General features: G+C 47.8%; 1 protein-coding gene across 3 annotated transcripts in view; it reads right to left on the reverse strand.

Annotated features, from left to right (window-relative positions):
- The window catches only part of LOC133466260 (retinoic acid-induced protein 1), a 66,217-nt gene that overhangs the window by 1,922 nt on the left and 49,390 nt on the right, over positions 1-14,905 (reverse strand). For all 3 annotated transcript variants that reach the window (XM_061749788.1, XM_061749787.1, XM_061749786.1), the window contains 3 exons: positions 5,086-11,406; positions 4,816-4,909; positions 2,963-3,012 (listed from right to left, as the gene is read on the reverse strand). In XM_061749788.1, the coding sequence (XP_061605772.1) occupies positions 2,963-3,012; positions 4,816-4,909; positions 5,086-11,334 (6,393 nt within the window). In that variant the 5' untranslated portion in view covers positions 11,335-11,406. The remainder of the gene's footprint in view (positions 1-2,962; positions 3,013-4,815; positions 4,910-5,085; positions 11,407-14,905) is intronic.

Consider the following 14,905-nt stretch of genomic DNA (forward strand, 5'->3'; position numbering starts at 1 on the left):
AAAAACTGAATTGTTGAAATTTTATTAAAAAAGAAAAACTGAAATATGGGCGAACGTTCTGGAAAGTCAACCGTCGCTGCAGCCCTCCACCAGTCGGGGCTTTATGGCAGAGCGGCCCTACGGAAGGAAGCCTTTCCTCAGTGCAAGACGCATGAAAGCCCGCATGGAGTTTGCTCAAAAACACCTGAAGGACTCCAAGATGGTGAGAAATAAGATTCTCTGGTCTGATGAGACCAAGGTAGAACTTTTTGGCCTTAATTCTAAGCGGTATGAGTGGAGAACACCAGGCACAATCCAGTCCCGACAGTGAAGCACGGTGGTGGCAGCATCGTGCTGTGGGCGTGTTTTTCACCTGCAGGGACAGGACGACCGGTTGCAATCGAAGGAAAGATGAATGCGGCCATCCACATATCCTGGACAAAAACCTTCTCCGGAGTGCTCAGGACCTCAGACTGGGCCGAAGGTTCACCTTCCAACAAACGAATGACCCAAAGCACACAGCTAAAATACCGAAGGAGTGGCTTCAGAACAACTCCGTGACCGTCCTTGAATGGCCCAGCCAGAGCCCTGACTTAAACCCCATTGAGCATCTCTGGAGGGACCTGAAAATGGCTGTCACCAATGTTCACCATTCAACCTGACAGAACTGGAGAGGATCTGCAAGGAGGAATGGCAGAAGATCCCCAAATCCACGTGTGAAAAACTGGTTGCATCATTCCTAAAAAGACTCGTGGCTGTATTAGCTCAAAAGGGGGCTTCTGCTAAATACTCAGCAAAGGGTCTGAATACTTATGGCTGTGTGATATTTCAGTTTTTCTTTTTGAATAAATCTGCCAAAATTTCAACCATTCAATTTTTCTGTCAATATGGGCTGTTGTGTGTACATTGATGAGGGGGAAAAAGAAAGCAAAGAGTGGAAAACTGATGTGGGTCTTAATACTTTCCGTAGCCACTGTAGTTTGCAGTCTCTTCCACAATTATCTTCTAACGTGGAATGAATTTAGAATTACTCTGAATTCACTTCAAAGGCTCTTTTAACGCTGACGCGATGTTGTAAAGTCGACTCGTCGATGAATCGGTTCGAGCCATCCGGCGGTGCAGGTGTGCCTAGCGACGCGTCCGCTAATTTCACGTGCTCGCCATTCATCTGCGCCGACTTGAAAGCGGCGTGAGTGGCGCAGACCCAGCAGGAGCGCCCACCAATCGCGTCGGCAGAGAGGCGCTTCCTTTTTCCCGTCCTCCTCCTCTGCAACGCCCCGCGGCGTCGCCTCTCGTTCCCGCTTCGGTTCCGTCGCCTCCTGTGATGCGGCCGTCCCCGTTTGTCTCTGGCGCCCACGCAAACACGCCGTTTGCGCCCTGCGCGTGACCTGCGCCAGCGTATAGGCGATCTGGTAATGAGCCTTGTGTTTACACACACGCGCGATGTGTCCCCTTGCACGGGAAGACGCCGTGTTTTGCTGTTTCCCCTTTTATGTGTTGAGTTGGGGACCCTCGGGTGTGGCGTTTTCCGGGGCGAGGGGGCTGTGTGTGTTTCTGTGTGTGCGTGTGCACGAGGCCCTATGATTAGGCTTTGCAGCTTAAATTGGCACAGCTCCGACCTAGACACACGCACGCACGCACGCACACCCTTGCATCCCTCCACTGATGACAGCTCTGCCTCCTCCTGCTAACAACAAACCACTCTCTTTCGCGCTCTCTTTTTTGCCCTCCTTTTTCTCTCCCCGCACTCCGCCGCCTTCTGCGGCTCAGACGTGGGAGTGGAGGTGAAGGGAGACGACGTGAGGAGATAAGGCGGGGAGGGGACGGATGAAGGCGGCGGCATGATGGAAAATGGAGAAAAAATAGGCAGGAGCTGGTTGGGGATGAGAGGTGAACGGAACGAGGGAGCAAAAAGCAGCACGGGGGAGCGAAGGAAGGAAGGAGAAACGAGATGAGAGAATTGTGTGTGTGTGTGTAGCATGCGAGACACGTCGCAGGCAGTGATGGTGGGTGGGGTGTTTTGATCAGCAGCCAGCGTTTCATCACTGTCAGTCTGCGCGGGCGAGAAGAGAAACAAGAGGGAGGAGGGAAGGATGCAATGCAGCGATGCTCCCCGCTGAATGTCAGCCTCACGCCCCTTCTCGCCCGCCCGCCTCCTGCTGCCGTTGACCTTCCTCTTTGAGGCTGCGGTGAGGACGCAACACCACCAGATGGCGTCTGTCTGACAGCAAAGCCATCCATCCCGTGAGTGCTACGCGGGCTCCCTCTAGTGGTACTCAGTGTGCGCTACATGGCGGTCTTCTTAGCAAACGCCATCTTACAAACAAACATTTACGAGTGTTTACTAGCATTTTAAATTTGTCGACTGGATTCCAAACGTTTACTGCCACTGACATATAATTTTCATTTCCAACGGGCAGGCATGGAAGAGGGTCTCGCCCAGCTTGTCAGTGAAATTCAGCTTTGTGTAGCACTGTAATGACCAAGAGATCCATGTAGATGGCGTATTTGCGCCGCTTTGGATCTGCGAGCTGCACAGCTTTTGTTGCCAAAGGAAATGTGCTTTGACATTTTTGATTGATGCCTTGTTGTTATTTGGTGCTCTCGCAATAACACTGAATGGACTGGATTGAATGAGACTCGATTCTGGGGCCACGACTGCAAGTGCACAAAGTACGACGACCACCTGAAAAGTGAAAAGAAGCCCCTGGTGCCTGGCGGTCGTGTGAATTGCCTTTTGTTCCACGAGGAACACTAAAAAGAAAGCAAGACGACGAGAAACGCAGAGGAAAATCGAAGCTGTCCACTCAAGTGTGCTTGTGGGAACGCCGTCTTCTTCATGTTTTTACACACACTGTTTGTGTGTGAGGGCACTAAAACCCCGCTGACCCCCCGGCCCCCCCCGTCCTTGTCTCACGCACGACTCATGTTGAGTCTGCAGCGATTATTTGTGCTTTTTTTTTTGTGTGTGTGATGTTCATACCTCATGTTTGGGACATTTGATGGAGAAGTCATCTTCGTGGAATGTGCAACCTGGACAGTTAAAGAGGAAGAAAAAGAAAAAGGGAGAATAAGAAGTCCAACAGCAACACGTTACAAGTCAGCACCATCAGCATCTTAAATTGAGCACAAAGGCAAAATGAGCAAAGAGAAATGGAGAGGCAAAGAATGAGGAGAGGATGCGTCCGTCACGTTTGGCTGATGCATCAGCAGGAGGGAAATGGGCCTCATGCCCCCGACCCCAACCCCCGAGCCCCCGGCAGACGTGGCAGGCTTTTAAATCCTCACATACTTAGTGCGGGGTAGCGCCTCAACATTAGGTACACTTGCACAATATATTCATACAAGGGTGATGTATAAAAAAAATGATTGCTTTTGACCCTGAAATACAGTACATATGAGGTGTCCAAAAAATGGAAATTCCCCAAAATCCGTTCCAGCCTGCGGCCCTAAAGAACAACAAAAAGTTTTTTTTAATAAGGAAAGTAGCCCTCTATATTGTACTTCATTAAAACAAAGTAATAATATAATTAAATAGAATGTAAAGAGTAAAGGATACAAACAAGGAAGTTTTTATATCCGTTGCTAAAAGCATTACAACACCGCCACATAGATGCTATTCATTAGCTCACCTATGGCAGTTTGTATTGTTAGCATTAAGCCAAAAAGACTTTCTTAAGGCAAAACTATGTGGTTGTTTTAAATACAAACCATGTAATTGCCTTTGTTTTATGTTTCGTTTGACAGCAAATTTCAGCTGGGTGCTTGAAAATTCTTTTTTTGAAGAATTGTTGACGAGCTGCCAAACAAACTCCTGCATGTTGTTAAAGGAGTTTGAGTCGCAAGTCAAAGCAAAAAAAAAAAAAAAAAAAAAAAACATAACCAAACGACAAGTCGTGCTTCAAAAAAAAAAAAATAAAATAAATAAAAATCTGAAATGAGACCACTTGTAAGTCAAGGTCGAACTGAAGTTAAAGCAATCCCATTTTCACAGTCTGCCATGCCAGACAGCCAATGTGTCAGGCATGATCTGTCAGCCAATCACAGTCTTCCATGAAAGCCAGCCAGTCACAGTCTGTTAGCCACAGTCAGCTGCACTTCCCTATTCAGGCCTTGCGGATGATGCAATCAGTGTCGGAGTGTCTGACTATCATGCATGCAAGATGCTACAACACGACCCAGTGAAAATTCTGCCTTATCACGTTTGCCTATTGCTGTCCCCGTGGCAACAAGGTGCGAGTTTCCCCTGTTTCTGTTCCCTGTGAATCGTGGATTAAGACAACAGTGAAATCGAAGCATTTCCACTATTACAGAACATTGCATCACTTTGGCCCAAGAGAACTTGCCCATCTTCAAAGCCTGACCCTCTCGACTGCGACGTGAACTGCGCTGTATCCTGGCTTTGAATTGACCTGTCACAGTTGATCTTAAATTGATTTTTAAAATCCTTCTCAACTTTTCAGGTGGTTCGGTGTTTTGCGCACTCGCTGCATGTCACACATACAGACAAACGTCAAGCAATCGTGCAGAATAGGTGTGTACAGATTTTGTGATGCACGCCGACATAAAACCTGCACATTCAGCCATCTTGTCGCCGAATGAATGAATGACTCAAGCATGTCGACCCGCCTTTCCTCCAGCTTGTCTCCCTCTCAAGCACTTCAGCATCCTACTTCTCCCCTCATCATTTAAAGCTTCCTATTTCCTTCGCTTCCTCATCTCTGTTCATAGCGCTCCCCTCACTAACGTCTCGCTCCTCTCTGCCAGTATTTGTCCCACCCCCAGATCAGGTCTTTTTTTTGTTGCGACTTTTCGTCTCCTGCTGTGTTCTCTTACCTATCTCTTTGGCGCAGACGTAGTGGTATTTACGAGAGCAGCTTCTCCAACAGCAACTGAGGGACGCCCCCGCAATCTGGCACTTGTGGCAGTTCTGGGGTTAGTCAAACAGATGGACATATGGGCCGGGACCAGGAAACAGAAAAAGTGACCGAGCACGTATAGGGATGGAGAGGATGCATTCAAGAAAGCAGAGGACAAGAGTTTGAAAGTTAGCAGAAATATCTCGAAGCAGCTGCTCATTGATTTGATGATAATTTGCTCTCATACCGTTTGGGCTGAGTTGTCGGCAGCTTCCTTCAGTCCGTATAACCGCCCGGCCACCATAATCACCCCCTTGGTCCAGATAGCGCAGTTTTCATGGGCCCAGTGCTCGCTGGCCTCTGCTTCTTCTTGCCGCCTCTGGAACAAGCCGTCTTGGTTATTGGAAAGCCCGGCCTGGAGCTGCTTCATGCTCTTTAACCTCTCTCGGAGTGGTATCCTTCGAGGAACGCCCTTCCGTGGCGTCCTCTCTTTTCTTTCTGCTCGCCTGTACGGCCAATGGTGATGCCTGCTACTACTGCCCGCTTGAGGTGATTCTTGTGTGTTGTCTGCTTTCTCTCCGCCAGCCTCATCTTCAGCCTTTGACTTTGATGTACATGGTTCCTCATTACCTTTAACCTTGTTGTTCTTCTCTGGGACATCGCCAGGGGAAAGTGTGGGCTCAATGGTCAACAGTTTCCGAGGAACTCCATCTTCTGTGTAGTACGGTCCACACAGATCGCCCAAATCTCTGTAGTTTGGTGGTTTTCCGCACAGGCAACACATAAGTCGCCTACCAGTTAGAGCCGTATTTACCGTGGGTCCTTGTAGCATAGCGGCGGTGTGCGGCACTATCTTTGCAACCGTGAAAGGATTCTTCATTCGGAGAATTCCCTTTTTTCTCCGTCTTTGAAACACTTGCACATCCTCGGGCTTGTTGACGATGGCGCACCAAGAGGAAAAGTCTCTGGAGTTGTTCATTCGCACATACGGACAGAAAGACAGAGGGTTTTGTTGTGTTGGCTTGTTTCTGAATCTCTTTACAGAAATGGTCTCAGTCTGTTTTTCTGATATTGTCACCACAGGACCCACAACGGGGTCGTCCTTTTCACACGTGTCTATTTCTGCCTCCTGTTTTTCCCGCTCCACTTTTTCTGCTTCACAGCCAGCAGCCCTCACAACCGCCTCTATGACCTCCAAGGCATCCTTCATTCCAGGTTTTGGCCCCGGCTTTTTGTAGACTTTCACCGGCTTGTCAGAAATCTCCTCGGATGAGGATTTCCCCCGTTTCCGCTTAACTGGATTTGCAGATGGTTTTCTTCCTCTTCTCGATTTCTGGACGAGTTCTATGTTGCCAACCACGGGGCCTTCTTTGATATCATCTGTACTGATTGGCACTGTGGGCACCTCTGAAGGGGTTATCGTCTCTTCCACTATCCCGTCTTGTTGCTCTGTAGCTTCAACTTTGATCTCCTTTGCTGCTTCTGTTTCTTCTGGTGCAGCCTGACCTTTTCGTTTCCTCTTTTGCTTTAAGTGCATCTCATGGTTGTTTTTAATGGCCCTCTGCTTGGCCGCTCTCGGGGTTGTCACTATTAGGCTCCCCGCTTCCAAAGCTACGACAGAGGCATCTGTACTCTCCACCATGGCCCATCGCTTCCTTTTTGAGGACTTGGATGTAGATACATCTGCATTTACAAGCGCTTTTGCCTGTTGGGTCCATTCTTCTCGAGGACCGAGGTCTACCTGAGCCTCCATCGCTCTTTGGACATTGCGCATTGTCCCAGGCTTATGTTCTTGTATTGGCCCATCATCATTTAGATCTTCTTCTAACAGCCTTTGTTTCAAGTCCTCTGACACTGGTGCTCCTTGACTTATCTCCTGCTTTTCACTCTCTCGTTTGACCTCTTTTCTTGTGGCACCTTCAGGGTGTTTCACACCTTCTAGTCTGCTTTTCGCTTCGCTTTCCATCATTTCAGCGCCATTTACAGGAATAGCCGTCTCCCCGTCTTTGAGAGCGTGCGGAGAAAAGTCCTTAGTTGTTGCGTCATCGTTGAGATTGATGTCTGTCTGAGGAGTCGGGAGGTATTTCTTCGAGCTAGGCGATGTGATTTTCTGCACCATGGCCTCATATTTCTGTCCTCTGCCCTTCCGTGGAGGGAGAACCTTTGTTCTAGTGGGGCAGTGAGGAGGCACTACTGGCACATCGCCTTGCTCACTTTCAGTGACATTAGAGGGAGTATGTTTGGGTTGATAGGGGACCTCAGACTCCTTCTTGGGTGGCCCTCTCTTTCTTCTGGGCCCCGGAACGTCTGCCTCTTTAGGTGTGGAGACAACTTGCTCCAGTGGTGCGGCTTGAGGTTGCAGTGGTTTCGGTTTAGGCTTTGGGCCCCTCTTTTTCTTCACAGGCACTGGAGAGGGTTCCATGGATGACTGACATTTTAGTGGAAGCATGGACTTTTCTTCAATAGTTTCAGCTGGAAGCATTGCAGGACATTCTGTTGGAGTATCTATGTCTTTCACAATATAAGGAGTAAGAGATTGTTCCTTAGTTGAACGTTCCTCTTTTTTACAACAATCTGTTGTGCCAATTTCTGTCAGGGCTGGTGTTAAAAGATCTTTGTGCATGTTTTTTTCCTTTTCTTTTGATACTTTCGTCTGTGAGGGCTTTCTTGACCTTAAGGTCATATTTTGACTGTCATTCTGTTGTGATTTGATGTCATTTGGGGGCTTTTCGTCATGGTTTATTACTTTTATCTCCTGGTGTATTTGTGATAGTGTAGTCTTTATATTTTTTCTGCCCCTGCCTTGTGGCCCTGTCAAATGCGGAATCATTTCTTCTTGTTGGGTCTGCTTCACCTTAGAAACTGAGCCTTTGGGACGACCAACAGGGGCCTTGATGGTTATGTTTTCAGTGGGTGGCAAAGCATCTGCAGATTTGAGTCCTGGTTTTGGACTCGACTTTGAAACAGGTTTAGGCCCAGGTTTTGATGGAGGTTTTAAGCCTGGTTTGGACCCTGGTTTTTGTTTCCCCAGAGCCTCGATGTTTTCTGCTGGAACTGGTGTATTTGACACAGCCTTTAGTCCTGATTTAAGTCCAGGTTTTGGCCCAGGCTTCGGGGCAAGTTTAGGGGCTGGTTTGCTTCTCGGTTTTGGCCCTGTTTTTGATCCATTTTTTAGTCCTGGTTTGGGTCCAGGTTTTGGGCCCGGTTTTCTTTTCAAATGAGCCTCGCCTTTGGATGGTAAGTCTGCCGCGTTGAATGAGCGTGTGCACATTCTTGAACTCAGGCCTTCAGTGAACATTTTGGTTGCCTGGCTCACTACTGATTCCTGATGGGCTAAGTCAGTTTGATTTGAGAACAGAATAGTTTTGCTGTGAGGCCTGCAGGTTTTCTCTGAGGCCAGGGGGTCTCCTTCTTCGTCCTTCTCTTCGTCCCTTTCCAAGCTTAGCTGTCGCCTGATTGCCACACTTGAGAGCATCATTTTCCTTCTCCCCCTTGCATGCTTACGTCCAAATGCCCTGGGTTGAGCAGATGGGGCCACAGGCTCTGGCTTGGCCAAGGGGGTCACGGCACTGGAGCAGCTGAGGCCCGGCTCCATGTCCTCGTCACCTTTCTTCGGGGAGGGTGGTGTGTCTGCCCAGGAGGGGGCTGAGGGAAGTATTGACTTCCCAGGCAGCTGGGGAGAGTCTGGCTCCAGCACTTTAGCATCGCTGTGATCAATGTGATTATCATTGAGAGCGGAGAAGACCGGCATAGCAGATTGGGGCTGCGGAGCAGTATCACCGATGGCCGATTCTCTGGAAGAAGCATCCGGCGCCGCTGCCACATTTGGATGTGCTGGCACTCCTGCAAGCTCATTGTCACTATGGCGCTCGGGCCTTTGATTCTCTGTCCTGTTGCAAAGGTCTGTAGAAGGCTTCTCAGATCCGTGTCTATTATTCATGAACTCAGAAGTCAATGACTGGCAAATGTTCTCCTCCTCCCCTCGTTCCTTCCTCAACTCATCAGAGAGGGAATGGGAAAGAGCATACTGCTTTCGTTCAGCTAAGTCTGTTTCTTGTTCATCGTTGTCCTCTTCAATCAATTCTTGGCTCTCTGTCTTCTTTGAATGTTTCTCAATTTGAGAGGTTGGAGAGGCGTTGTCGGTGCTGTCCTCCTTCTCTGTGGAATATTGATCCTGTTCAAAGTCACTCACAGGATTGAAAGTTTTCAGTGAGCTCTCGGAAGCAATTGACGACTCTGATTTGTATGCTTCTTTTATCTCTTGGACAAAATTGTGGCTTGAGTCAGAGCACGCAGCTGGGGACTGTTCAAGTGAATCTGGGTCATATTTTCTCTGGACCCCTTCAAACACAGTCTCCGCATAGCAAAAGTCTTTTTCTGCTTGCCCTTTGTTTACTTGGCTGTATAGAAATGAACATTTGTCCTCATCGGACCATTTCTCCTCTCTCTCTGTCGGTTGAATTACGTCTCCTTCATATGCAGGTGTTTTTGGCCTAGTCTCCGCTTCTTTGTCAGCTGACTTCTCCATCCATGCGGATTCCTCAAAGTGTTCTTTAACAGGCTCAATGATCTGCTGTATGTCCGAAGATGAGTCTGTGTCAGGTTTAATCGGACTGGGAATTGTAAGGCTGATAGGAGACCTCCCCTCACTGATGCTCTTCACCGGAGTGGTATCTCCTCCTTGCACTGACTGACATCTAATTGGGTCAGGAGCAAAGTTGTGCAATCCTGAGTCTCCAGACCTGGTGGACACGTCATCTGGAGATGTCATGGAACAGGACGAGACCGTGTCCACGTTAATGTGGGTGTTGCTGGGAGGTTGAGCTGGACTCCTGCCCTGGCTTCTGTAGAAGTAGCCTCTCTCCAGTTGCTCATCACTGCTGCTGGAGTAGCCTCCCTCATGTAGTTCCATAGGCATCCGTTGATGCTGCACATTAGAGTAAAGCTCCTGCATTGGGCCTCCACCTACACTGCCAGCACTTTCGGGATACGCACTTTTGTACTCCTCGCCTTTTCTGGAGGATGCTGCACTTCCAGAACTGCTGTTGCTTCCGCCACTGTTTCGTTTGGTGGATTTCTTGTTGGCCACCAGAGTCTCTGAAAGTAGCAACTGTTGGACATTGTTGGATATGTTCTCTACCTGAGAGGTGAGGACATTCAGGCTCCACAGGCTGGGGTTTGACAGCAGCTTTTCCGAGAACCGCTCCTTCACGGTGGGTCCTTGCAGTGTGTTTGTGAAGCTGTGAGACGCTGCGTGGGGCACACTGGGTGATGGGTGCGAGCGTGGGGGCAACAACATCGCATTGGAACCGCCTTGCTCTTGGTGGCCTGCTGAGGAGGAGGACGACGACGAGGCCGCCCCTGGGGTGATGGGCGGTTGTCCGTACTGGAATGACTCCGGATTGGTCATTAACGGCGAAGGGGTGGAGCTGTATGAAGGGGAGCGTCCTACTGAGCGCGCGGGAGAGTGGCTTGAGGAGGGGCTGCAAGTTTGATAATACTGTTCCGGCGACCTCACAGACAGTTCAGAGAGACAGTAGTTGGCTTGTGGTTGGCTGAAGTGCTGGTATTTTGGGTGGGTTTCCTGGGGGTTGCTCATGGCTTGCAGTGAAGGCTGTGGCTCATAAGCTCTCGAGTGTTGGTAGGTGTAGCTATTCTGGGATGGCCTGTAGCCTCCTTGCTTCAGATTACTGTGGTTGCTCATTTGTCTGCCATACTGGGAAGTCGGGGTCATGCTATAACCTTTATAGCACGGCGGCATGGGGCTGCACTTTTCTATGTAAGGTGAAGGAGAGGGCGAAGGTTGGGGATAGTGCAGGTGACTTTGTGGATAGACTAAAGGAGAAGGGGAAGGGTTGGTTGGGTGTGACTGGTGATGGGGGCTGGGGTAAGAGGGGGTGGGGGGCTGGTGGCACTGGGGCTGGGAGTGGCCTAGCATGTTCTGCTCCATGTACTGTGAGGAGTTAGGGGCAGGGGCACCCCCAGCCTCCATACGCCCAACCATCTCATGCTCGTACGACGTCAACTGAGCTGGGTCTTCCCATTTCTGCTGGAGGTGGCCCCCGCCCATGTACTGGGCTGAGTAGGTCCCAGGACCCAGGGGGTTACTGTAACCTCCATGGCCCTGTAGATGTTGACCAGAACTTGGCGTCGGGAATTTGAGGATTTTCTTCTTCGCCTGCGAGGATGCCAAGCCTCCGTTTCCATTCCCGCCACCATTGACCGGGAAACCGGGGTAGGCTGGCTGGCTGTAGATGTCCTTAGGCGCTCCTCCGATTCCTGCCGCCGTGGCTGTAGACATACTTGTGGCGTTTACCAGTGAGCGGGCCTCATACGTTGACCTCGAAAGCCCTGGGCCAGGGCCCGGATGGGGAAGCTGAGGGTGAGCATGATGTGGGTGTCGGTACGTCTCCAGGCGTGATAATTCGTGGGGCTCCTGCTGGTAGCAGGGTTGGTTGCTGTGGTAACCGCCAGTGCGCTCACGGAAGGACTGCATAGCTTCCACCGCCTGAAAGCAGAACAGGGAGGGGGGAGTGAGATGGGAAAGAGGGGAGGGGGATAAGGGCTTCTGAAGACAGGGAGACATGGGGGCGGGGGGAACACAGTGATGTTCGTTACACACTTTGCATTTTGACTTGTACGGTATCAAAAATAATGGATAGATGGTTGACTTCATTGACATGGTTAGATTCAAATTCAGATTCAGATTCAGATTCAATTCAGACAACGTTATTCGTTGGCATCCGGGCAAATCAATTGCAGCTTCCGAGTCCGAATACTCGCTCAGCCTCACCAAAAGCTCAATAATACGACGTCATAAAAGATTACAGGACATGACAATTTTCATTATTTACGATATATAATACTACAAACACCGCTGAGTATGATGCGGTTCTGCATTACTACAAAGTAAAACCACAAAAATAATAAACAAACACAGTCATTCGTTCCGTGACCACGCTTGCAACTCAAATCATCTTTCCTCATTGAAATGAATAAAATGCCAATAATCGGTTACAGCCTGGAAGAAAAAATACAATATATTTTTGATAGGCTTATTAAGAAGGAAAATAGCGTTCTATAATATTTTACTTTATAAAAGCATATAGTAATAGAAATAAATGAAAAAGGTTTGTGCGTCAAGAATGACTAAGGCATTGTGACTACTCCTGGTGTGCGTGACTCGGCCACTGGGCGGCAGTATAATAAAGTCATGCAGACAAACAAAGAAGCGTTTCACTACTCCTGCAAGTGACTCAGTCACCTGCAGTAATTGTTGTCGTTCTTCGCAGAAGATAAATAATATATGCTTGTGCATACTGTTACATTGTATGTCTGCATGTGTTGCTTCACTGTTTGTGTTGTAATATCCATTCCTTAAAGCATTATAACACGGCCGCATCCACAGCTATTAGCCTGTCTGTGGCATTTCCCACTATGTGTTAGCATTACGCTAGCGGACTTAAAGGCGAAGTAATGTGGTTGTTTAAAAGACACAAAGTCCAATTCTTTGCGTTTCGTTTGACAGTAAAGTGGGAGTGGCAAAAAAACAGCTTGCAGGCTCTTTCTGGAAGATTGATTGATGCTCGTTGGCAAGTTGAGTTCGCTGCAACCATACAGCGCTTGTATCTTCTAGTTTTTCCTGCAATTCAAAGCAGAAAATTCGCTCGGATTTTGAAAAACTCACAAGTCGGATCCATTTTATAGGTGCATTTGGATTAATACGCAAGACAAAGCATACTTCTCTATTTCAAGGTATTTTTTAAAATGCACTTCGTCTTTGGAATTGGATTGCGGCCATCCCTAATAAAGTGGTTAATGATTGTGTCACGGGTACTAAGTACTAAAAAAAAAAAAACGTATCGTGTGCAGATAGTAACAAACAGTGAAACCTTCTTTCTGTGAAACCTAATTCCTAACTTCATAATCAACGCGCTAATCCAGAAATTCGGCCTGTTTTAAGCATATCACAAATGTTCAAGCTATTATCAGACACATTCTGTCAAGATCCGTGTTTGTGGCCTTTCGCATTGTTTTGAATGGATTTACTTTTGTTTCATGTTACGTCTCGCCAACTGTTCTTGTCAGCCCCGTTGCTGATGTCAACCGATCAGCTCCCTTCAGCCACAGGTGTGCCTCGTTGTCAATTTGCTTGTATTCACTTCTCCGCTTTGTGTTGGGCTCACGGTCTCTGCAAGTCACGTTTGGAGTTTTGTCAGCTTTCCTGTTGTTTGATTTCCTTGTGTTTGTTTGTTAATCGGAATGTACATTTTGGGACTTGGTACTTTTGATGTTACTTTTATACAATGAATCTGTTCCGTGGTTTGCCAGTGTTGGATGTCGACATCATGAAGCGTCTTTTCTCCGTTCGGTGGCGAGCGCCTGCACTTGTTGCATTTGGTCTAGTTGTTTTTGGGTTTTTTTTTCTCCCAGTGGAGTGCACATGGCCATGTTTGTCTGCAGTTGTGTGTTTGTGTGTGCCTTCACAAACAGAAGGGGTGGAGCTCTATAAGAGGAACACAAGGAGACGGAGCTCTCCGCTCAGTCTGCCAGTGTGTTTCCATGTGCGTGCCTGCCGCCTCCCGCGCAATATCCCAGCGTTCAACCCGCCTCGGGGAGCGCCGTGCCCCCCAGCACACGCACGTCGGCATTATTCATGTCTAAAACGCACAATTTGCGTGTGTGTGTTCGCAGAGGCCGTCCTGGGCCATCAATTGCCCCCCCTTGGCCGAATGTCAATGTCCACCGTGCCGCCAATTTGAACATTAACAAAACATCGGATTCAATCATGATTCCACCCCTTAGAGACATTTGTGGCATTTTTGGGAGTTTCATGTATCCATCAAAGGCAAATCAGTTATGAACAAAAGCTAGACGGCTGAAATTTGGTTAAACTTTGAAACGGCACCATCGCCCAATTTCCAAGTCATTAGAAATAGGAGGTAGCTATTGACTACACTCCTACACCACCAGTCCATTTTTTGGCACAGTGACTCCCATTATAGAAGTTTAAAAAGCAACCATTCTTAAATATTGAATGCATTGAACTTTAAAGTTAAATATAACTGAACTGTGATTATTTTGCGCACCACTTGAGGGAGTGTGCACCATTTTCTGGCCTTCTCTTTGTGTGGCTGTTCTGTATCGACGGCACAAACGCGCAGCAATGTTTGGTCCTTCAGAAGGAAAACCTCGTGTGTCTATCATCTCCGCTTTCTTTTTTTTTTTTCAATACAGCGTGGCATTTACTGAAGACTAATTAACTGAATTAGTTCCTCAGTCCAAAAATCTAACAAAGCAAAAAGCAAAATCCTCATCCTCCCCTAATCAATTTTCCTCACTCTGCCTGCTGCCTTTTCCCTCCTCCTCATGCTCGTGTGTGTACACACACTTGCTGTTTTTCGCTTTAAAAAAAAAGATATACTATATATATTTTAATTATGTCTCCTCTGCAGCTCCACGTTGCACCTCCCGTTTCCACGGCGATCTTCCTGAGGCTGCATTTGATAATGATGCTCCACGTTGTATATCTCAGCTCGCTGCCTCACCAAGGGGTCAAAATATGAAAGACACAGATCGCTAAATATGCATCTGCAATTCTGCACAAGGCGAAACAGTTTATTTTACAGCATAGATTTTCACTAATATTTCGTAGGTTGGCTGCTGAAAAAAAAAAAAAAGCTGTTTACTGAATGTTCATCCACCATTAGGAGCAACTGATTCTATGCTACATGCTACACATTTGGCCCACAAATGTCAGATTCTGCAATATTTTTCAAAATACTTTGAATCAGAATCAGAATCATCTTTATTTGCCAAGTATGTCCAAAAACCACACAAGGAATTTGTCTCCGGTAGTCGCAGCCGCTCGAGTACGACAACAGACGGTCAAGTGACAGAGAACACTTTGGAGACAGAAAGACATGGACAAAAAAACTGAGCAGTAAAGGGTTGCGAGTTATCTAGTAATGCCAGTACATTCATTTAATTTGGTGCAAAAATTGTGCAAAAAGATGCACATAAACATGATGTTGTCGTACTAGAGCGCCTCCAACTACCGGAGACAA

The sequence above is a fragment of the Phyllopteryx taeniolatus genome, chromosome 16 (genome assembly GCF_024500385.1).
Source record: "Phyllopteryx taeniolatus isolate TA_2022b chromosome 16, UOR_Ptae_1.2, whole genome shotgun sequence".
Lineage (NCBI taxonomy): Eukaryota > Metazoa > Chordata > Actinopteri > Syngnathiformes > Syngnathidae > Phyllopteryx > Phyllopteryx taeniolatus.